Source organism: Malania oleifera, chromosome 9 (assembly GCF_029873635.1).
Source record: "Malania oleifera isolate guangnan ecotype guangnan chromosome 9, ASM2987363v1, whole genome shotgun sequence".
In the NCBI taxonomy this organism is placed as follows: Eukaryota; Viridiplantae; Streptophyta; class Magnoliopsida; order Santalales; family Ximeniaceae; genus Malania; species Malania oleifera.
Window position 1 is genome coordinate 62,088,702 of NC_080425.1, and position 23,407 is coordinate 62,112,108.

A 23,407-nucleotide genomic window follows, 5' to 3' on the forward strand; every position below is an offset into this window, starting at 1 on the left:
AGGGAATTGGAGTTTGTTGTTGGTTATCATGTATTTTTGAAAATAACTCCGTTAAAAGGGGTTATATGATTTAGGAAGAACGGTAAACTTAGCCCTAGGTTTATCAGACCGTTTGAGATTCTAGAGAAAGTGGGCCTGGTTGCCTACGGGCTAGCTTTGCCACCTGTGTTGTCCAGGATCTATGACGTATTCCACGTTTTCATATTGAGGAAATACGTCCCAGACCCTTTTCACGTAATTAACTATGGTGAATTAAAGCTCAGTGATTCACTAGTTTATGAGGAGGTGCCAGTACAGATTCTAGATAGGAAAGAACAAGAATTACATAATAAGAAGATTCCTTTAGTGAAAGTCTTGTGGAGAAATCATGCAATGGAAGAAGCTTCTTAGGAGGTCGAAGAATAGATAAGGCAGAGATATCCATAATTATTCAGGAAAATGTAAGCAATAGGTAATGTTTCTTTTGCAGGTATATGTAGTGGTTTAGTTAGTGAGTAGTATTTTAGTTTTGGGAGAATTTTATTTTAGTATTTGTAATCTCCCAAGACTTGGAATGTAACCACGGTATTCCTTCGCCATAAGTGAGGGTAAGTAATAAAACAAGTAGACTGTTTTCATTAAGGGATGGTGAATCGTATGAATAACAAATTTCGAGGATGAAATTTTTATAAGGAGGGGAGACTGTAGTGACCTGGGAAATTATGATATTTAAATAATGGAAGAAGGAGAAAAGGAAATTAAAAAGGGGGCACAGTAGGGCCTTATTGACGAACGCTTCACGTTCGTCGACGACTTAACACATTGGGCTCATCGACGAGGGTGCGCTTCGTCAACGAGAAGATGCCAAGAGGCTACTTTTCCATCTCTAGATTTCATCGATGTGAAAAAAATGTTCGTCGACGAACGACCTTCTTGACCTCGTCGACGAGGTGACATGGCTCGTCGATGAAGGCCAGTGTATAAATATGCCTAAACTTCATTATTGGCCGAAAATTTACGCGTAGACTTTCCTTTCTCTCAGCCTCTTCGGTTCCCTACCCTTCTCTCTTAATTTCTAGGTTCATTCTTCCCTAGATCGACAATCCGAAGCCACCACGACACTCTTGGGGAAGTTTTCCACAAATCTACTGGAGTGGATCGACGGTGGGGCTAGTTTGATTTCCATTCCAAATTCAGGGTAAAGCTTTTATTCAGTATTTGGCCTTCCCTATAGTTGTAGAAAACGTAATACGTGCAGAAATACTGAATTTCTATTATAGGAAATGTTGCTTTCAAGGTATTGAATGGGGAACCCTGCGGGTGTAGGACCGATTATTTTAGGAGCTTTTTAGGAGTCGGGTATTAGGATAAACTAAACTAGTTGTTTTTATGAAAATATATGTATAATTTTACAGCATTTAATTTCAGGAATATATATATATATATATATATATATGCACTATGTTTAGGAAAATACTGATGTAAATGATGATATGTGTTAAATGTGTATAATACCCATTTTGTGTGGCATGAGTAGAATTTATTATGATTTACTGATTTCTAGGAATATGATAAATGATACAAAGTTTATTATGATAAATTGGCATACAGGCCGAGAGTTTTATTATGATATACCGGCGTACGGGCTGAGGGTTTATGTGATATGCTGGCGTACGGGCTAAGCTTTGAATATAATATGATGACGTATGGGCCGAGAATTTAATCTGATATGTAATACGACGTACGACCCGTGAATGATAAAATATGAAATGCCGGCGTATGGGCCGATGACTTTCATGTTATATGTGCAAAATGATATGATGATATTAACTTAGAAATTATTATTATGAAATAACCATGTATCATTGTTTGAAATATGTTATATGTTATATGTTATCAGAACCTGATTGACTTGGTTTAGGCTTACACGTGCCAGGTACCATAGCTATGTGTTCATGATCATCATGATATTGTGTTATCGTTGTCGTATGGGGTAGCGTGAGGATGAATAGTCGGTGTGGTTTATTGAAGTGTTGGCGCCCCTAGTGTACGGACCGAGTTTGATAGACCCATCGTACTTACAAACATTTACTTTAACTTGATAGTGGTCGGCCAGCCATTGTCAGGTCCCGCCTTCGGGCCACACAACCCAGTCATGCGGGGGTAAGACATGACACCAACCAGTTAGCCTTCCAGGGTTGTTTTTGTATTATTATCACATAAGATGAATTATGCTTGTGGAAATCCAGTATGTTCTATCATGATTATATATGTTTTTCCCAGATATGATACAGATAGTTTCACTAAAAATATTTATGTATGTTTTTATGTATAACACGGAAATACTCATGTTGTCACATACTAGTATTAGTTTATTTCCCTTAATGAGAGATGTCTCACCCTAAAATTATACAACATTTCAGGAGCCCCAGGTAGGAGAGCGGATAAAGCTCCACAATATTAGAGTTTAGTCATTTTACCTTGTCTGAAGGGTAAGTCTGTTGTTAGGGTCTGACGGATTTGTGGGCGGCGACCCTATGCCACTTTTGGACATTTTTGGATTATGTGTATTTTTATGACGTATGTAGTAAACTCTGGTATTGTACTGATTTGGTGTTGTGATATGTATATGATGTCATGTTTTCTGCTGCTTAGGCTTCCGTGTTGAATTTCTGATATATCCTTGGTACTCACAGGTTCAGGTTGATTATGATATGTTAAGTTTATTATATCAGGTTTTATTATAAAAAAAAAAAAAAAATGGTAAAGTAAGCAGGTTGTTACAGTTTCTCCATGTACATCAATTTCAAAGAAAGGGAGATAGCTTGTGTGGTGTGGCTGTGTAGCTTAATAGTACATTTTTGGAGATTTTTCCATAGTTCCCAAATGGCCAATTGATCGATGGTTTGAAAGATGCATAGAAATTTTTTCACGAGTGGGGGGAGAAGGAAGAAACATGGAGGAATAAAAAGAAGAAAGAGAACTAAAGCTACACAGAAGTGGCTGGTTAGGCAATAGTGATAGATGCTTGAGGTAGGCCAAATGGTGGAGTAGCGTGAAGAGGAAGTTGCCAAAGTAGTTGTAGGCTAGAGGAGATGAGCTCTTCCTCTTTGTTTAGGATATCCTCAAGAATCGTCTCACATCAAAAATAAAAGAAAGGATCAACCTCTAACTTTTTTTTTTGTAAAAGCCATTGCCTAAAGTGGATGTTCATGCCCCTCTTTTCCTAGCTTTTGGGCACGCTTGCTTGGTGAACTAGTTTCTTTATCTTAAGCCTTTGTAATGGGTTTGAGTGAAATTGAAAAAAATTGTTTTAAGTAAAAGATAGCAATTGTAAATCAGTTTGATTTCGATTTGATTTTTAGTTTAGTCTAAAATCGAGGCAAGTTTAAGTCAAGTTCTAACCAATAATCTAAATTACGAGTGGTGCTAGAGTCTAACTCTCTAGACTCAAGCCTAATTTTTTTTTTCTGTTCAAGTGAGCCAAAAGATGTTAAAATTTGGGTCGACTCGTTTTATCTCTAATTGTATGTATTTTGCAATATTCTTTGCTCTTTCTTTTCTTTTCTTTGAAATTATTGATTTTAGATTTAAGATTATTAATATGAATTCAAGCTTTACCCCACCCACACTATTTATTATTTGACTTATTTCAAATATTTTTATAAAAAAATTGAAATGTGACCCACGAACAACCTGCTAATAAATTGTCGTACTTTTACAACTAGCCGTTTCAAAGTGGGCCCCATCTCAAGCGGCAACACCTGGATTTGGGCTTGGGGCTTGGAGCCCCGGAAGTGCGCGACACTCATGACCTTAATATAGCCGTTTTTTTTTCTTTATTAATTTTGTATTTGGCCTTTTTGTTTTTTCGGTAAAAGCTGAATATAGCCGTTAGCCAGCGGTTCCGCTATCGGTACGTGTAGAATTTGACCCATAAAGCCAAATAATTTTACAGTGAACAAAAACTACATTTTAATTAACTATATTATGCTATATCAAAGATAGCATATTCAAGGTGCTCGACCGTTGGGCTAGGCTCAGGACTCGAGAGGGCTGTAAAAAATAAATCCAATCGGACGGTGTTAGGTGTCCACGGAAAATCAGAGGGACCGCAGTGCCAGCCGATCGTATTTTCCTAAAATACGTTAAATACGAAAATAAATAATGTAGAGAGGGAGAGAAATCAGCTGTGCGCGGGGTCTACACGCGCTGGCAATCATGTGGCATCTACAGAGGATGACAACGTTAAACGGAGATTTCACGGGTCGGGTGGTCCGACACCCGTCAACTTGCGGAGCAACACGCGGACTGATCGTTTCAGATGCGATCTGTCCATTGTCTGGCAACATCTGCTCTCTCTCTCTCTCTCTCTACATTTTCTATTGCTTTCTATCTCTGGCTTTTGGTGATGCGGAGATGAATGATGGGTGATGAGTGATGACCGACAAAAGCCAAGGATCCAAACCCTTCCAACTAACCAGCCCAAAGCGCTGCATATGCTTTCACTCCTTTCTTAACTCTCCCCCAAAAGAAAAAGCCCCACTCACAGAAGTCCACATTAGCAGTTTCTCTCTCTCTCTCTCTCTCTCTCTGCTCTTGTGCTCGCTCTCTGTCTCTGTGCCTCTCTCTCTCTCTCTCCCTCTCTCTCTCTCTCTCTTCATTTCTCCCTTCTGATTGATAATGTAAGCACCCAAAAAAACTTGAAAATCCGGCTTTGAATCTGTGCGACACATACCCCAAAGTCCCGTCCATGGCTTCCCGGTGCTCTTTCGTGCTGTTTGTTGCCTACGTTTGCTTACTCTTTGGGTTCTCTCTAGCTTTAGATCCGTTTGTCAGCTACGAATTTGAGGTTACTTACATCACAGTTTCTCCTCTGGGTGTTCCTCAACAGGTTTGTTCTTCGGATTCCTGTATGAGCCTGTCTAGTCAGTAGATTTTTTTTTTCACGTAGGCTAGCTGAAATTTCACTGATGTTAGATGGGTTTGTGTTTAATCTTTCAAATTTGGATTTAGATCTGCAAAAATGTGCTTGAATGTTCATAGTAGGGGCGCAGTGTGTGCGCGTTAGTGCAGTGTAGTGGTACAAGTGTTTGCAGCAGCTTGGTTTATTTAGATGAACTTAGCAACTTGAAGGTATTAAGCATCTAGGGTTGTAGTAATTTCCTCTGCTACCACATTTATTTGCAGGTGATTGCTATCAATGAAAAATTTCCTGGCCCAGTCATCAATGTGACTACTAATAACAATGTTATCGTCAATGTTCGGAACAAATTGGACGAGGCTCTCCTCATCACCTGGTATGATTGGTTGTAGTTGTGTTGCAAATTTGATTGGGAAGCTGGTGATTCAGTGATTGAAAAGTTGGGTTTGATGTGTTTTTGACAGGTCTGGTATTCAACAGAGAAGGAATTCTTGGCAAGATGGTGTTCTTGGCACCAACTGTCCAATCCCTCCCAACTGGAATTTTACCTACCAGTTTCAGGTGAAGGATCAGATTGGGAGCTACTTCTACTTCCCCTCAATTAATTTTCAAAGAGCAGCTGGGGGAGTGGGTAGCTTCATAGTAAATAATCGTGAAGTAATTCCTATTCCTTTTGATAACCCTGACGGGGATGTTATTCTTTTCATTGGTGATTGGTACAGCAAGAACCATACGGTTAGTTGTCTTAACAGATGAAAAATTTTGACCTTAAAAGTTTAGATTTGAGGTTTACAAATCTTAATGGTGGGTCTTTTTCTGGACTATAGGATTTGAGAAAGGCTCTTAATGGAGGGGAAGATCTTGGGATGCCTGATGGGGTTCTCATTAATGGGAAGGGCCCTTACAAATACAACGATACTCTTGTCCCTGATGGCATTGATTTTGAAACAATCACCGTCCACTCAGGTAATTAAAGCACAGATGACCACATTGGGCATTGTCTTTGAAGAATATATAAAAGTTCCTTTGGTATTATGATACACTTATTGGTTTTATCTTTATCATCTTGGTGCATAGGTTCTGGAAATTGAACAATTAAAATTTAAAACTGATTGCTGCTTAATTACATGTGCTATTGCTGTAAACATCTGGGAATTCCATATGCTGTGGCCCAAAGCACATGGCCTGTTGAGCCACCACTTACTAAATTAGGCAAGTATTTGATTGGATTGCTGCTTGTAATAATGCTAGCCTGTCAATGATGTATTGGGCTAGCACATAATGGCCAGGCAAAATTCCTTGCATCTCTTAGTCTTAGTTCCCAATAAATGCGAGCCCATGTGGACCATATGGGAGTGCTTTAGTGGGGAATCTCAGTTTTGTCATCTCGGTCTATGAGTATGTGACTCCATTTTGGGATTCAGTGTTGTCTCCCTCTATCATATGCGGATTCATCATGTGTTGTCTCTTCCCTGATATTGGCCAATTTCAGATATAGAACTTTTCAAACATTGGACTGACAATTTTTTGATGTTGAACAGGCAGAACTTACCGTCTTCGTGTACACAATGTTGGAGTGTCGACTAGTTTGAACTTCAGGATCCAGAACCACAATCTGCTTCTTGTTGAGTCAGAGGGATCATACACAGTGCAGCAGAATTATACTAGCTTAGATATTCATGTTGGGCAGTCTTATACTTTTTTGGTAACTATGGATCAGAATGCAAGTAGTGATTACTACATTGTGGCAAGTGCTCGGTTTGTGAACGAGTCACTTTGGGAAAAAGTTACTGGGGTTGGCATCTTGCACTATACAAACTCCAAAGGAAATGCAAAAGGTCCCCTCCCTGATGCACCAAATGATGAATATGACAAAACCTATTCAATGAATCAGGCACGATCTATCAGGTTTGTTCGCAGTGTGGATTAAATGCATAAATGCGTTGTTCTTTTGAAAGTTATTCCTTTTTATATTTCTTACACTCTTCAACTCCAGAGCATATTGACATATTAGCATTAGTTGAGTGTTGATGATTTGATGCTCAGAATTTGGACAACTATCATGAGAAAACCATAAAAGCTAGGTTACTCTTGTAATGCAATTACAGAAAAGAGACTGAATATAAATCTAAATAAGGCCCCTGAATATGAGATTTCAATTTCCTTTTTTGGGGGTTTGGCATGGTTGGCATCTTGCACTATACAGACTCCGAAGGAGAAAGGCTTTTGGTCCCCTCCCTAATGCACCAAATGATGAATATGACAAAACCTATTCAATGAATCAGGCACGATCTAACAGGTTTATTTGCAGTGTGGATTAAAAGCATAAATACGTTGTTCTTTTGAAAGTTATTCCTTTTTATATTTCTTTTTTGTGGTCTAACAGGTTTATTTGCAGTGTGGATTAAAAGCATAAATACGTTGTTCTTTTGAAAGTTATTCCTTTTTGTATTTCTTTTTTGTGGTATTTACACATTTCAACTCCAGAGCATATTGACATATTAGAATTTGTTGAGTGTTGATGATTTAATATATAGCTCAGAATTTGGACAACTATCATGAGAAAACCATACATTGTTCGCAGTGTGGATTAAAAGCATAAATACGTTGTTCTTTTGAAAGTTATTCCTTTTTATATTTCTTTTTTGTGGTATTTACACATTTCAACTCCAGAGCATATTGACATATTAGAATTTGTTGAGTGTTGATGATTTAATATATAGCTCAGAATTTGGACAACTATCATGAGAAAACCATAAAAGCTAGGTGACTCTTGTAATGCAATTACAGAAAGGAGACTGAATATAAATCTAAATAAGGCCCCTGAATATGAGATTTCAATTTCCTTTTTTTGGGGTTTGGCCTGGTCAGGCTTTTATAGATACATACCGGAACAGGGATTACATTCTTGGTTGAAACTTTTGTAATTAATTAGGGAATTATTCACAATTTTATAGTTATTTGTAAACGATTGGTGTATTATTATCTTTTATTCAAGGTGATCTGGTTATTCTTGATTATAGTTTTGGATTTTTAGGATTTTGTTGAACCATCATGGAATTATCCAACTACTTCTGAGAACTAATTATCCCCTTTTTTCCTTGTTGATTTGATGGTTTTGTGGTCATATTGTGCAGGTGGAATGTATCTGCCAGTGGTGCTCGCCCTAACCCACAGGGATCTTTTAGATATGGCTCAATCAACGTGACTGATGTTTATGTGTTGAGAAACAAGCCACCAGTAAATATTGATGGGAAGGTGCGGAAAACACTCAATGGGATTTCATTTCACAATCCAATAACACCAATTAGGCTTGCTGACCAGTTCAAACTGAAGGGAGTCTACAAGCTTGATTTCCCAAAAGTGCCAATTACTGGACCGCCTCAGTTGGAAACATCAGTAATTAATGGCACGTATAGGGGATTTATGGAAATAATACTGCAGAACAATGAAACCAAGGTGCAGAGCTATCACATGAGTGGATATGCATTTTTTGTGGTTGGGTAAGAATTTCATTTCTTCCTCTATGTCTTAGTGCATCCTTTCTTTTTCTTTTGTAAACTTTCTGTTAACACCACACTTTGACTTACTGATTGCAGGATGGATTATGGTGAATGGACAGAGAATAGCAGGGGCACATACAATAAGTGGGATGGAATTGCACGCACCACAACTCAGGTAAAATTTTTTTAATGATTCTTCTAAGTCTAAGAGTATTTTTTTTTTTTTTCTAAACTCATTGTGTTTTGATTCCATTCTTCTAAATCTGGAGTATTTTTTGTATTTGGTTCAAATGTTATTCTTCACAAGTGTGTTTTCAGTAAATGTAATTTCTTTAGTGACTTTGCTGTGTTAGTTACAATAACAGATATGATAAACATATTACTTCCACAATTTCCTGAAAAATCATTTTTCAGTGTTCTCTATTGGCTGGTCTAATGTTCAGATGGCCTGCAGTCCTTGAAACCTATTTGGCTAGTTGTTGCCCAATAGGCCAATAATCAGGTCCCAACTTAGATGAAACATATCTAGAATAGAACTAATTGTTGGTATCTTCTTGTTTGTATCACTTAAAACTATGGTGTCCACGAGTTGATGATTAGCTGTTTAAATAAATTCAAATCATGTGTATGCACGCGTGTGTGTGTGCATGTACGCGTGTGCACATATATAAATACATATTTATATTTATATTCATTTATGATTGACTATATTTTCTAAACTCATGGTGTTTTATTATTATTATTATTATTGTTGTTGTTGTTGCCATTTCTGCCTTAATCTGCATGAGAAATGATGCTCTGTTTAATGTGTTCCAGTGATTGGCGATTATTATTTCCGCTACCTCTCTCATGCATATAATGGTGTCAACAAATTAAGAATAATGACAATGTTAGAAAAAGTGTGAACAGAAAACAGGGTTTTCAAATGAGAAACACACCCCACCACTCCCACCTACAGAGAGGGAGAGAGAGGGGGAGACTAATGTAAAAGGGCCCTTTAGCCCATTTATACAATTATTGCTTTGACTTTAATTTTTGACTGATTTAAGTTTATCAAGTGTTTTTTATTGGAGAAAATTATGTATTCTTCCATACCTGCAAAAATCAGAACCATATTTCTAAAGATGGTGCGAAAACCAGAATCACATGTTAAAGAGTTAAGATGGTATTAAATGCAAGCTAAAATTTGAGGATATTGCAGCATCTACTAGAAACTGGAATCTCACTAGTGAAGATTCATATTACTATTTTGTCTTTATGTAAGATTATTTTATCTAATGATAACATGTTCTTTCTCAGAACTCCAAGCATGCATCGGACATTCAGATTACAAGAAAATTCTTTTATATAATCTGATTAAGATGGTGCGAAAACCAGAATCACATGTTGTAAGACTTAAGATGGTATAAATGCAAGCTAAAATTTGAGGATATTGCAGCATCTTCTAGAAACTGGAATCTCACTAGTGAAGATTCACATATATATATATATATATATATTTAATACTAAAAGAGGGCGGCATCTCCATTTATTTTTTAATATACCCACACTTTTATCTAATGATAACACATTCTTTCTCGTAACTCCAAGCATGCATCAGACAGAGAGATTACAAGAAAGTTCTTTTATATAATCTGCTTCATATTTGAGCAAGATCACGTCCCTCAGTACGTGCCTGCACACATGCTTCTAGAGCTACTCAATTAGCTATGGCACCCGGTTCTAGGATAGGATTCTAAAATAACCATATTCAAGGGGACATTTTGTTTGCACCAGAAAAATTGTGTTCTCAAAACATTACTAATCTCTGGTTTGAAGATTTGATCTCAAGCTTATTTCTACTGTGCATGTAGGTTTATCCTGGTGCATGGACCGCAATTTTAGTCTCCCTGGACAATGTCGGTGTGTGGAACCTTAGAACTGAAAACCTTGACTCGTGGTATCTTGGCCAAGAAACATATGTAAGGGTTGTCAACCCCGAGGCTCCAAACAAGACTGAGTTGCCCATGCCAGATAATGTCCTGTACTGTGGTGCCCTTAGTCGTCTACAGAAGTATGTATCTGAAAGCGTCCGTGTCAAATGTTTTGTTCTTCAATCTTCCTTTGAGGACGAAGGCCAATCTTAACAAAACCTTAATTCCATTTTTTCAGGCCACAAGACATTAATTCAGCAGCACCAATTTCTGGCGGAAAAACAAAGCTCATCCTGAGTCTGCTGCTGGTGATATTTTCTGTGATTGCCAATGTCCACTAGGCATTGTTATGTGGGTGCCCCCTCTGATGCATGTGGAGCCGAGCCTGGTTTTGCTAAGTGAGGTTTGTGTTTTTGAGTGTTAGGTGTGTAATCTTAATCTTGTTGATACGAGTCGTCAGTGATTTTGACATCAAATTTTTCTTTCTTGATGTTCTCAATGCTCCCTGGGCTTATTTAAATTTATCAAGATTTGTCATTCTTTCCATACCTGTAGTCTATGTGTATTGATGACAATTCATCAATATTCAACTATTGAACAGTCTGTGTCCTAGTCATATCTTTTGAGCAATGATATCGAGATCTCCATTATTCCATTATCCGTAGTAACTACTTCTGAACAAAAGAAGTTTCTTCACGAATGAACAGCTTTATCTATTTTGATGTTCTCAATGCTCCCTGGGCTTATTTAAATTTATCAAGATTTGTCATTCTTTCCATACCTGTAGTCTACGTGTATTGATGACAATTCATCAATATTCAACTATTGAACAGTCTGTGTCCTAGTCATATCTTTTGAGCAATGATATCGAGATCTCCATTATTCCATTATCCGCAGTAACTACGAATTCTGAACAAAAGAAGTTTCTTCATGAATGAACAGCTTTATCTATTTTATGTGCGTCATTCTTTTGCCTCGAAACATCATGCTTCTTGCAGGAATGGTGGACCTCCACTTCATATTGATTTATGTTATCGAAATAAGAATACCAAACAATTTTCAATTTCTTTGAGTTTTTAAACCTCAGATCGGAAATAAGGCATGCCATTTGTATGATTTGTGCCGAAGGGACGCCTATAGTATGTTGTCAATGACAAAGAATGACAGCCAACTTCATTGTCTGATAGCTGAACTCTCATGGTTGCACATTTAATCTGGTATAGGTGTGTTCTAGGTTGGAAGTATGCCCAAAATGAGACACAATTACGCGTTAATACATATTTTGGTGATGGTTCAATTGTTTGTGCCCAAGAAGTGTCATGCATAGCTTCATTGTTTTCGTATGCATTGGGGCCGAGGGTAGTTTGCATGAAGTTAAAAAACATGCCTCATCAAACCTATAATGGAATCCAGCATTTGCATATAAAACATGGGAAATAATCCTAGACGGATCATTTGCAAGTGGATCATCATGACTGCTCATTTTGAATTCTAACATTGAGGCTGAAAAAGTACATGGCCTCAGTACCTGTTAGAGAAGGTTTTTAATGCATGGGGAGAAATGTTGAAATCTTTCGCAATGAATCTATGTCAACAACCTACTGGTACTTGCCCTGAATTTAATTTCTGCCCTTACCGGAATGAATGCTCAGCAGAAATAATTTATTGCATGAAACTATTTTTCGTTGCAAAAATATTGCCCTAAGTGGGTTCTTTCAATATAATTTCTCTATAACAATAGCAATTTTCCCAAATCAATCATGCACCCGTGAATGTGAAATTGTTAGTAAGGATATTAAAGATGTGTACCTTGCACTATTAAACTCCATTGTTTCAATTTGAAGTAAATTTGAACGCATCCTCGGAGAGCTTACTACCATCTTTTCTTTATTTTATATGTAACTTAATAGATGATCACATTGAATTTAGTGTGTCGGCAAAATATATCTTTGTTGTTTAAATACTAGTATAAAAAAATCTACCCATCATGGGTTCTTTGTGCAAACAAAGCACACACATTAATTGTCATAACTTGGTATATCAAAATCAATACCAAATATGGTGATCACTTATAATAAGATCTTTTATTTTAATGTTCCCAAGATATTTGACATGTGTTCAGTTTGGATTTTATAAAATTGGCTAGGAATGTTCACAAAATTCTAACAATCTCCCATGTAGACTACACCACAACTAAAGTTTTATAAATAAAAATATATATATTTTGACTAAATCGGACAATATATGGCTACAACAAAGAATGTCAAATGTGAGCTATGATCATAGAAGGTTTAAAATGAGATTATGCATGTCTAACCATGCAGAAAGTTATATTTGACACGGATACTAACATTATGCAGGTCAAAATACATGTAATCTAATGATCATACATATAGATCCAGAATGAAATCATGTGCATCCTACATTATAAGCATTCATACCCAAAGAGATATTGATATTATACAGTCAAAATACACACAATCTCGTGACCATCATACACAATATGGGAGTGTGGTCAAAATGATATGACTAAATGTGATCACAAGCTTGTTTTGTAAGCAATTCAAGAATTAGCTCAAGATTCTTAAGCTTCAGAGAGGCTTATCAAGACTAAACAAAATGTCTCGGCGCATAACCAAACAAAATTGGTCAGAAATGTCTCCAATAATCTAAGCATTCATTGAAAATGCTTAAACTTCAAGGAAGTAAATCAAGACTAGAAGTAAAATGTCTTGCCATGCAGTAAAATCACATGGATCAAAATGCCTCCAATAGTTTTAGTATTCATCGAGATTTATATGCTTCACATAACATGTAATCGAGACCAATACTAAAATGTCTCTAAAATACATCTAGACTAAATCAAAATGTTTCAATAATTTACAAATAAGGCTAAATCAAGATGATAATCGACACCAATAGTAAAATATCTCTAAAACATTTCATAATGACATTAAATCTATGTATCTCAATATTCCATAGAATGAGACTAATAAAAATGCCTCAAGATCTCACAATTTATATGACTGTAATCATAATTTATGTCGCGGGAAAATAGTACAATAAATTGCAATCAAATTGATTAATCCATGTAACTCTTAAAAATATTATAATTATTGAAAATTGTGCTTGCATATACTATAATGTACTCCTACTAACTTTGGTTTAGTGTGTCCGTAATCATTTGCTCTATGGCTATGTGTTTGATGCAAGTTTGTTTATCATAAATTTGTTTTATTGAGCAAGAATGTGATGTCCATGTGCTTTGAGCACGAATAAATCTTATTTCTCTAAGAGAAATTAATAATCGTGCATTATATCAATAATGGTCTCAAAATGGATTCAAGCATGTGGAACCTTTGGATGAAATTCCTCAACCACAAAACTTGACATGTAGCCTCATAGTAAGTTATAAGTTCTTCCTCCATAATTGGGGTAGCTTTAAGAGATTGTTTAACTCTTCCAAGATATAGCTCCTCTTGCCATCATAAAAACATAACTGAATGTAGAATTTTTATCACTAACAACTTGCTTAGTTAGTATCAAAATTTATTTATTGTATGGGCATATATATTTCTTATTTATGGAGATACCATAAGGTGTTGAATTGAGACATTTCTATTCGCTCTATTTTTTTTTTCTTCCTGTTTTGAGGCATTTCTACTTAATCTCATTATATTATATTTCAAGATATTTCAACTTAGCCTTAATGAGCACTTCCTTTGAAGCTTAAACATCTAAGAGAATTAAAGTTTAGACCATTTTGAAAAACATGCAAGTTGATCACATTTAGCAGGAAGTTTTATATTAATTTAAAATTTTGTATGATGGTTATAAGGTTGAATATATTTTGACGTGTATGATATTAATATTCCTCTCAAATATGATTAACTAAATCATCGAATACACTTGATCTCATTTTGAACCTAAATTTATGGTGCTCAATTTTAAGTATTTTGATGTGTTGTGATATCAATATCCTCACTCCATATGATTATGTACACTATCGAAAGCCTAACTAAACTAAAACTAATAAGCTTGTTTTCCAGTTTGAGCATGTTGGACTCGGCCCAAGTAGTTGAACTCCATTTAATTAAAAATCCAAGCCTAGCCCAATTATCCTGTAGCCTATTTAATTAAATCCAAGCTTAGCCCAATTGTCCTGCAACCCATTTAATTAAATCCAAGCACCATGTCCAATTATCCTGCAGCCCAATATTAAATCCAAGTTCACCAACCCATACTCCAGACCCAATTCAACCATAGTCAGATCCAAACCAACTAATCCAATTAGGACCGCGCCTTCAAAAGGTGACGTGACGCAATTCTGGCCTTCTAGCCTGTCTTTTATTCAGATGGACAGATTGTTGCCACGTTAGCAATCAATGTCAAACTTCCACAACCAACTAGAAATTGCCACGTGGCGGGTGACATCAATTACCACGTGGCAAGTGACGTCAGCATGACATTACCTTGCTGCAGAAAATTTAAAAAAAATAAAAAATCATTGCATGGGAGGTGATGTCATGCTGACATTACCTTGCTATAATAAACTCAAAAAAATAAAAATAAAAAACAAATAGAGTCACGTGTCTCCTTGGTTGGCGGGCACGTGGCCCACCCCAACCGGGTCAGACCTGGTTCAGACCAGTTGAATCAGTCTGATTCTTGAACTGTCGGTTAAGTTTATTTATTTATTTATTTTTAAAAATTTGATTTTTTAATTTTTTTAATTTTTTTTAAAATATAGTAAAATTAAGGAAAAATTAGAAAGAAAAATCAGAAAAAAAGTATTTTTAAAATTAGGAAAAAAATAAATAAAAATATTTGAGTTATTTTGACTTGGATAACAAAAAATGAAAAAAAAAATACCAAAAATGAAGAAAAGTCTTTAAAAATTGCAAAAAAAAAATTTGGAAAAAATATTGGAAAATTTTTAGAAAAAATTGTGCAATATTTTGGAAAAATCTGAGAATATTTTAAAGACTCTCTTTGATAACAAAGGGTAAAGAGGTATTTTAGACCTCACGTATATTAGTTATGATGAGAGTTTATCTAACAAGATCTTCTCCTTAGGGGTTCTTATTAGACATTCGTAAATCACACTTTATTTTTCATTTTCCCTTTAAATTTTTATTTACTTATTTATTTATTTAACTGATTTATTTATTTTAAAAGAGTTAATTAAAGACCATTAGATTCAATTTAGGGATATTTCATAATTAATTAGATACTATTTGTAAAACAGGTTTGTAGGGGATGCTAGTACCTTCCCTTTGCATAACTGAACTCCCGATCCCAACTCTGATAAATGCAGACTGAGACTTCTGGTTTCTTGGCCTAGGATTAGTCTAGAGACCAATCAACGAGTAGTAATTAAGTGAACTAACCGCACTTAGGTAAATAACATATTAGTGTCAACTCCATCGAATTTTTAATATTATTATTCCTCGCCATTTGGACCCTTCTCCGGGACGTTGTGATAATTATAGTATGGTTCAAAGACATTTTGGTTTTTTTCTCTATTGGCTTATGTGAGAAGCACATTTATCTTGATGGATGTTGAGGCTATTGGAAGCATTTTGATCTAATCTCATTCATGCGATGTATGAAGACATTTTTTGTTTGGTCTTGATGAGCTTCTTTAAAGTTGGAGCATTTTGGGCAAATGCTCGGATCGTTTGTAAAATAGACATGTTGATCACATTTTGCCATGTCATTTTGACCACATTTTATGTTGCACACACAACCATGAGATTGTGTATATTTTGACGTGTAATGTTAGTACTTTTTTGAGAATGTATACTTACCTTATTGGATATGCATAATTTCATTATGGATATATGAGTATGGACACGAGGTTATGTATTTTTAAATTGTATGATGTTAGTATTACTGTTAGATATGACTTTCTAAATAGTTGGATATACATGATTACATTTTGGACCATTATGTTGGATGTTGCTTGCTCACATTCAATATTTTTTGTTGCGGCCACAAGTTGCGTATTTTAGCCCCCCTATATATTGTTTTTGGTTAAACTTTAGCAATGTAGTCCAAGTGAGACATTGTTGGAATTTTGTGGACTTACATAGCCTATTTTTAAAAAATCCAAACTAAATGAATACAAGACATTTAGAGCATGGAGTTTATGGGCCTCATGGTAATTTTTCATGGTTATGAATTTAAAGCATCAATCCATGAAATTTTAATAAGTGAAACCTTGCTTGTCTACTGAAACGCGGTAGCTCTGATCTCAAGCACTGGTTGTTTGTGTTGGAATGGAGTCTACAAATCCAAGAAGTATTTTTGTTCATCAGTTAGTTACTTGTTTGGTGTACTATAATTGTCTCATAAGAGAAGCAAATAAGAAGATTCAGTTTTGAACCCTAGCCACCATCGACGAGAAGATGACGACAAAGTGTAGAATCTCTTATGAAAGTCGTCGTCGCGACGAGGAAGAAGAAGACTGTGCACGCATTGGAGCACCCTGGTGTTCTGTGTCTCGGATCGCCTTTGGGGGTCCTCTTGGGCTTGTGAGGATTTTTTGAACCCTAGCCGCTGTTGTGCGAGAAGACGATGACGAAGTGGAGCCTGTGAAAGCTGCCGTCATGACGAGGAAGACGACGACGACTGTGACGTGTTGGAGTGCCCTGGTGTCCCATATGGCGTTTGGGGGTCCTCACACTCTCTTTCAGCTTTGTCTTTGGGCTTCGGAAAGGCGCCCTTCGTCAGTGCTATTGGAAGCAAGTGGTGTTGGGACTGAGTCTCGTGGGAAAGGAGAGCGCTGCCATCTCCGCCACTTTGAAGTACTCGTCTGGCATTCCGCCATCTTTGCCGCAGGGCGTTGCAGTGGTAGCGGTTCTTATTGGAGCAGCAATGGCGACAATGACGGGGACAACGATGAAGTTGGCTGAGAGAATCTGAGGCGGTGACAATGAGGAAGTGGTGACGGCGAACCTACGTCAGCGACATAGACAGAAGACATTAGGCTGCGAGAATCTGAGACGACGACAACGACGAAGTGGTGACGGCGAACCTACGTCGGCGACATAGATGTAGGTCTATCGCAGGTTTGGTTTTTATTGATTATTTTTATTTTGCTTTCCGGTGTTCAATATGAAAAATAGGTATCTGATAGACATGACCACGCGCCATCTATGGTAGTTATTACCGGAGGGTCGAGGGGAGGTGTCGACGCTAGTTTACAGGTTGCGGGGAGTGGTTTGGGGGATAATAAGGTCGATAAGGGGGAAGGTTTCGCTGGGGGAAAATCTTTTTCGAAAGCCTTGAAGAGGCCAATTCCATCTTCAAAATTCAAAATCCCGTTGAGGAAACTGGAACTAATTAATGGGGAATTAGGTTTTGTTTTCTCAGAGGTAGAGATAAAAGGCTGCTGAGGATCTGAAGTTTGCGTTGGTCCTTAAATTTCTTTTTGCAAGGCCGTCTATTGATGTCCTTTGGAGGCATATTATCGAATCTTGGGGTCTTTCTAAAGTCCTAATGATAAGTTTTATGGACAACTATCATGCTCTGTTGCATTTGGTAAACGAAAAGGATTACATTCATACATGGGCACGAGAAGGAAGATGGGTGGCAGGGTGCCAATTTCGGATTTTTAACTGGTCCGTGAATTTTGACGTAAATAAGGAACCATCAAACGCACCTCAGTGGATTTTCCTACCAGGTCTGCCTTTACATTTATATAGAATGGACTGTTTACAGAGTTTGGCCACTACATTTGGTAGATGCTTGGGGACGGATAATGCCACATCATATAGAACACGAGCCACTGGTACGAGATTATGTGTTGAAGTGGACTTGAAAAAGGATCCTGTGGAGGGTTTTCCATTGGTGGTAGGATAAAAACAGAATTGGCAAAGGGTAATATATGAGAAGAGGGGTTTCTATTGTAATAAATGTTGTAGGCAAGGTCACACTGAGGTAGTATACCGGTTTGGAGTTAATCCTAAGGATAAAAGGAAGGTAGGTGTGAGGAAGGAGGGAGAGGAGTTGGTTTGGAAAGAAGTGGGTAGAAAAGAGAATATGATAGTTGAAGAAGAAGGTCCTATTTTGAAGATTCAGGATCAGAGGGTGGAGGAGAAGAAGGATGAAAATGTGAGTGACCCGTCGAATGGGATTGAGAAAAATAAAGAAATTATGAATGAGGTTAATAATGTGGGTACTCAAAAAATGGATGTAGTTAATTTGGTAGAGGAAAATAGTGGAGGGAAAGTCAATCGTTGTCAAGACCAGAAGACAGGGGTGGTTGGGGTGCAGGTAGAACTGGGAGGTTGTTCTAAGTTTGCCCAGGAAACCTGAGTTGTGTATGAATGGGGGAGGGGAAAAGTTGAAAAAGACAAAGATGGGGAGGTGATTTTGGTGGAGGAGGTGGATGAGAGAGAGGGGGATATGGAGGGTGTAGTGTGTAGGAATAATTATGATGTGTTGTCTGAGGGACATATGGAGGTTTGCATTGATACTCAAAAAGAATATCATTCGGATCCAGGTAATGTGAAAGTGGGTGTGTCGGAAGAAAGAAATAAAGATGATGGTCAAGCGAGAAAGTCTAAGAGGGCTAAGGCAATGCCTCAAAAGTTGAACTTATGATTGACAAAATTATGTTTTGGAATATAAGAGGGTTTGGCACGTCGAAGAGAAGATTGAAACAAATTGTGAAAGATCATAAAGTTTCGATTTTGGCAGTTTCGGAATCTTTTCAAGATATAGAAAAGATAAGAAGGTGGGCGGTGAATTTGCAATTTACCAACTTTTGCTCTAATGTAGAGGAAGGTGGGAAGGTTTGGCTGTTCTGGAAAGATGATGTTCAAGTGAATTGGGTGGGTGCCTCAAATCAATGTGTGACAGTTTTGTTAACAGAGGATGGAGACTCTTTGCTTCTTACTTTTGTATATGCTAAATGTTATCATATAGAGAGAAGAGATTTATGGGATCATCTTTAGGGGCTATCGAGTTTTGATGTGGCTTGGGTTGTTATGGGGGATTTTAATGTTATTCAGTCAGATGAGGAAAGGGTAGGAGGTAGACCTCGCTTGGGTTCGTCTATGGCTGAGTTCAATGGTTGTATAATAGATGTGGATTATTGGACCTCAAATTCGAAGGAAATCAATTTTTATGGTGTAACGGCCAACAAGATTTGATGAGAAGTTGGGCGAAACTGGACAAGGTGCTGATTAATAATGTTTTTTCTATAAAATATGGTGAAGCTAAGAGATCTTTATTGAAAAGAAATACTTCAGATCATTCTCCTATCTGCGAGTATGGAGAGGTATGGGTCAGTGCCTTTTAGGTTTCAGAACATGTGGACATCGCATGAGGATTTTTTGGAAATGGTTGAATCTTCTTGGAGAGAACACATTGTGGCGGATTCAAGGTTGTGTAAATTGGCGGGTAAATTGAAAAGGCTAAAACAAAGACTTAGGGTGTGGAATAAATAAAATTTTGGTCATATTGGTGGTTTTATTCAAGAGTTGGAGGAAAGGGTGGAAAAATTTGAGAATTTACTACAGATAGAGTACTCGGAATCAGTTAAAAAAGAGTTCCTTGTTTCTAAAGCTGAATTGGAGGTTTGGTATAGAAGGGAAAAGACTAGGTTGGCGTAGCAAACAAAGATGAAATGGTTGATTGATAGTGATCAAAATTCAATGTTTTTTCATGCTGTGATTACGCAAGAAAGGCGTAACTCTTGCGTAAATTCAATGGTGCTTCCTGATGGTTTGGTGTTGGAAAATATGCAGATGGTCTATGATGAGGCTGTTAATTACTTTGAGCAATTCTTGAGGCAAAATAGTTTAGTGCAAAGGCCAAATCTGGACAATATTATCCATTCGGTGGTTTCTGAGGAGTCTATAGGTCGGTTGAGGGAAGATTCGATTGAGGAGGAGGTTTTTGAAGCTATTTCTTCTATCTCTATGAATAGTAACTCAAGACCGGATGGGTTTGGGTCTTCTTTCTATATTACATATTGGAAGATTATTAAAAATGATGTGATGGATGCGGTAAGAGAATTCTTCAGAGGTGATATGTTGCCTCAGTTTTTTTGTTCCTCTTACATAGTGCTTATTCCTAAAGTAAAGGATCCTCAGTCTTTTGATAAATTTCGGTCGATAAGCCTTTGTAACGTAATCTATAAACTTTTCTCCAAAATCCTTGTTGGTAAGCTTTCATTGGTGATGGGTGATCTAATATCTTTAGAACAAGGTGCTTTTGTGAAAGGGATGAGTATTTTCGAAAATATAATACTTGCTCAAGAGATGACAAAATTATTACATAGGCGGGTGAGAGGAGGTAATATAATGCTAAAGCTTGATATAAGCAAAGCGTATGATCGAGTGGAGTGGCAAGTGGTAGATTAGATTTTCCATGCTCTTGGTTTTCCAGATTGGCTTTGTAAGTTGATTAAGAATTATATTTCTACTCCTTAGTTTTCTGTCATGATGCATGACACTTATAGAGGTTTCTTCAAGTCAAAAAGGGGCTTGAGGCAAAGGGATCCATTGTCGCCGTATATTTTTATCATCATGGAAGAAGTTCTGAAATTAGGAATAGCTTCCCAAGAGGGGGGGTGAATTGGCTTTTAAAAATTATTTTAATTTTTTAGAATTCTTAAACTTATTTTATTTCTTTTAACCAATTCGTGATTGATTTGTTTAATTTGTTAAGCACTCAAGAACTTAGTTTTTTTACTTAATTTTTAACCATACAAACATCCAATCATTCAACCAAACCAATCAACTAAAATTATAAAGTAAACAAACAAGCCAATACACAACACTTATGTAATTTAACAACTCAAGATGGTTGTTTGTTTATATTTGCCAAATTTGAACCAAGCCCTGTAATGAATGAGAATTTATGCTTGCTAATGTAAAGCTCTGTATAGATGAATCAAATCACTCTTTCCAAATATTTAGAACTCAAATAAACTTTTGGTAAATTTATCTTTGGGATGTTAACCAAGTAACATACTCCCGTAAGGTTTCCGCAAGATATGGTGTAACCAACGTACTCCCTTTCGGTTTTTGCAACCCAAATCAAATTAAACCTTAATTTTGTTTGATTTCCAAATATTATGTAGTATATATGATTATCAAATAAACCATCCACGCAATTTAAATATGCTGAAAATAAAGAGTAAGGGAAAGAGAGAATGAGACGGAGATTTTTACGAGGTTCGGCTTATACTCAGCCTACGTCCTTGCCCTTGGAAAACCACCAAAGGATTCACTAAACCTGTTCCGTTGACGGGTGGAACAAACCTTTACAACCTCCTTGGTTAAGGCTAGAGCCCGCCTTCTCCAAACGATATTCCCTCGTTCGGTCACTCCTTTAGGCTAGAGCCCGCCTCTCTAAGAAATATCCTCTTGCTTAGCCAACGATCCAACCAATCCTTGGAACGTCAAAGAACTACAAGAAATACAAGATAAGATCTATGTACAAGTATACTCTTTTAAAGAGTAAGTTAGTACAATTTCAGCACTATATACTTAAATGTAAAATATCAATATGAAATACAATGAAGCTCAAGTGTAGAATTCACCAATATCATTCTTAGATGAGGATTAGCAGTTGAAATTCAGAGGAAGAAGGATTAGCACTTCAGAATATCTCAACAAAATAGTTTTGTAATGAATGAACAAGAGAGCTTTGGAAGAACAAGAGTGCTTTCAGCTTTACAAGCAGATTTTTCAATTCTTGGATGAATTTTGATTTGCAAAATCATGTATTTATAGGCTTTCAAACTTGTTTCCATGTTGAAAAAGTTTCCTTAGAGAGTTTCTCAATTTTTTAGAAAGTTTGGAGCTCAAACGGCTATATTTTAAAATATTAGAATTTAAAACATTTACCCGTTGAACAATGTTCAGATGTTTGACAATAGTAACCTCATTTTAATGTTTTGACCATAACTTTTTCTATATAACTCAAAATTATGTGTTCTTGGTGTCAAAAGAAATCTAAGAGAAAATCATACAACTTTCATGTTGATGACATTTTAAAATAATGAGTTTTTGATAGAGAAAAATTCACCTCAATGTGGCTGTATTAAAACTGACAGCATTTGGGAAAACTCTTTTTGGTGCTTTTTATTCCAAAAATGATTCTAAACTTTTTTAAAATAATTTTGGACCTTATAAAAATATTTTTCAGGTATTTTAAAAGGTATCTAGGTCTAAGAAATTAACCTAAGAGTTTCAAAATATTTCAAACGATATTTTAAACATTAAAGTACTTACATGAGACTTCTAAGATATTAACATTCTAAGTTCTTGAGTCTTCATGCTTTGTCCTTGGATTGAGTCCATCTTTTCTTCAAGCTTCCATATTCTTTGAGCATTATCACTTTGCCTTTCTTTGGCTCTTTTGACTTTAATATGCCTTGGCTTTCAACAACTTATTCATGTCCTCATATTCTTCAAGGTTTCATATATCATCTTTAAATCCATGCTTTGACTCCTTTAAGCTTCATTTGATCCTTGTGAGCACTTTAACCTTGCTTTCTCATATATGAGCCCTGAAATATCATTACTCACACAAATATATTAAATTTGACTTGTTTGTTAGCATCAAAACAAGATAACAAGATTTTAAGCCTTGTAAGGCCAACAAGTTCTTTCTAAATTAATTAAAAAAAAAAGCTGTCTGAGAAGCGAATTTTACCGTTTGCACATCCATGTGTTGCACCTATTATATCTCATTTAAATGCAAATGATGTTGTTATATTTGCTAATGCTAGAAAAAAATTTGTTAGACAGATAATGGAGGTGATTAAGGAGTATGAAAACTAGACTGGCCAAAGGGTGAATAAAGATAAATCAGTATTTTTTTTCTCAAAGAAGTTGGGTGTTCAGAGGAAGGGAGAAATTCTTCAAAAAATTGGTTTTAGTGAAGGTAAATTTCCTTTTAAGTATTTAGGTGTGCTGATAGTGGATGGTAAATTGAAAGGCTGTCATTTTGACCCTTTAATTCAAAAAATAAGTAAGAGAGTTGAGGGCTGGAAAAGTAGACTGTTGTCTCAAGGAGGTCATATAGTTTTGTTGAGATATGTACTTTTGAGTATGTCATTGCAT

The 23,407-nt window shown here is 36.4% G+C and overlaps 1 protein-coding gene across 1 annotated transcript; it reads left to right on the forward strand.

Moving 5' to 3' along the window:
* The first annotated feature begins 4,263 nt into the window (after positions 1-4,263).
* On the forward strand, positions 4,264-10,974 carry LOC131164026 (monocopper oxidase-like protein SKU5). Its single transcript, XM_058120932.1, has 9 exons — positions 4,264-4,873; positions 5,170-5,279; positions 5,368-5,638; positions 5,731-5,869; positions 6,445-6,811; positions 8,041-8,406; positions 8,503-8,581; positions 10,260-10,459; positions 10,558-10,974. The coding sequence occupies exons 1-9, from the start codon at positions 4,733-4,735 to the stop codon at positions 10,658-10,660; spliced, it is 1,776 nt and encodes a 591-aa protein (XP_057976915.1). The 5' UTR covers positions 4,264-4,732; the 3' UTR covers positions 10,661-10,974.
* The last annotated feature ends 12,433 nt before the right edge of the window (positions 10,975-23,407 follow it).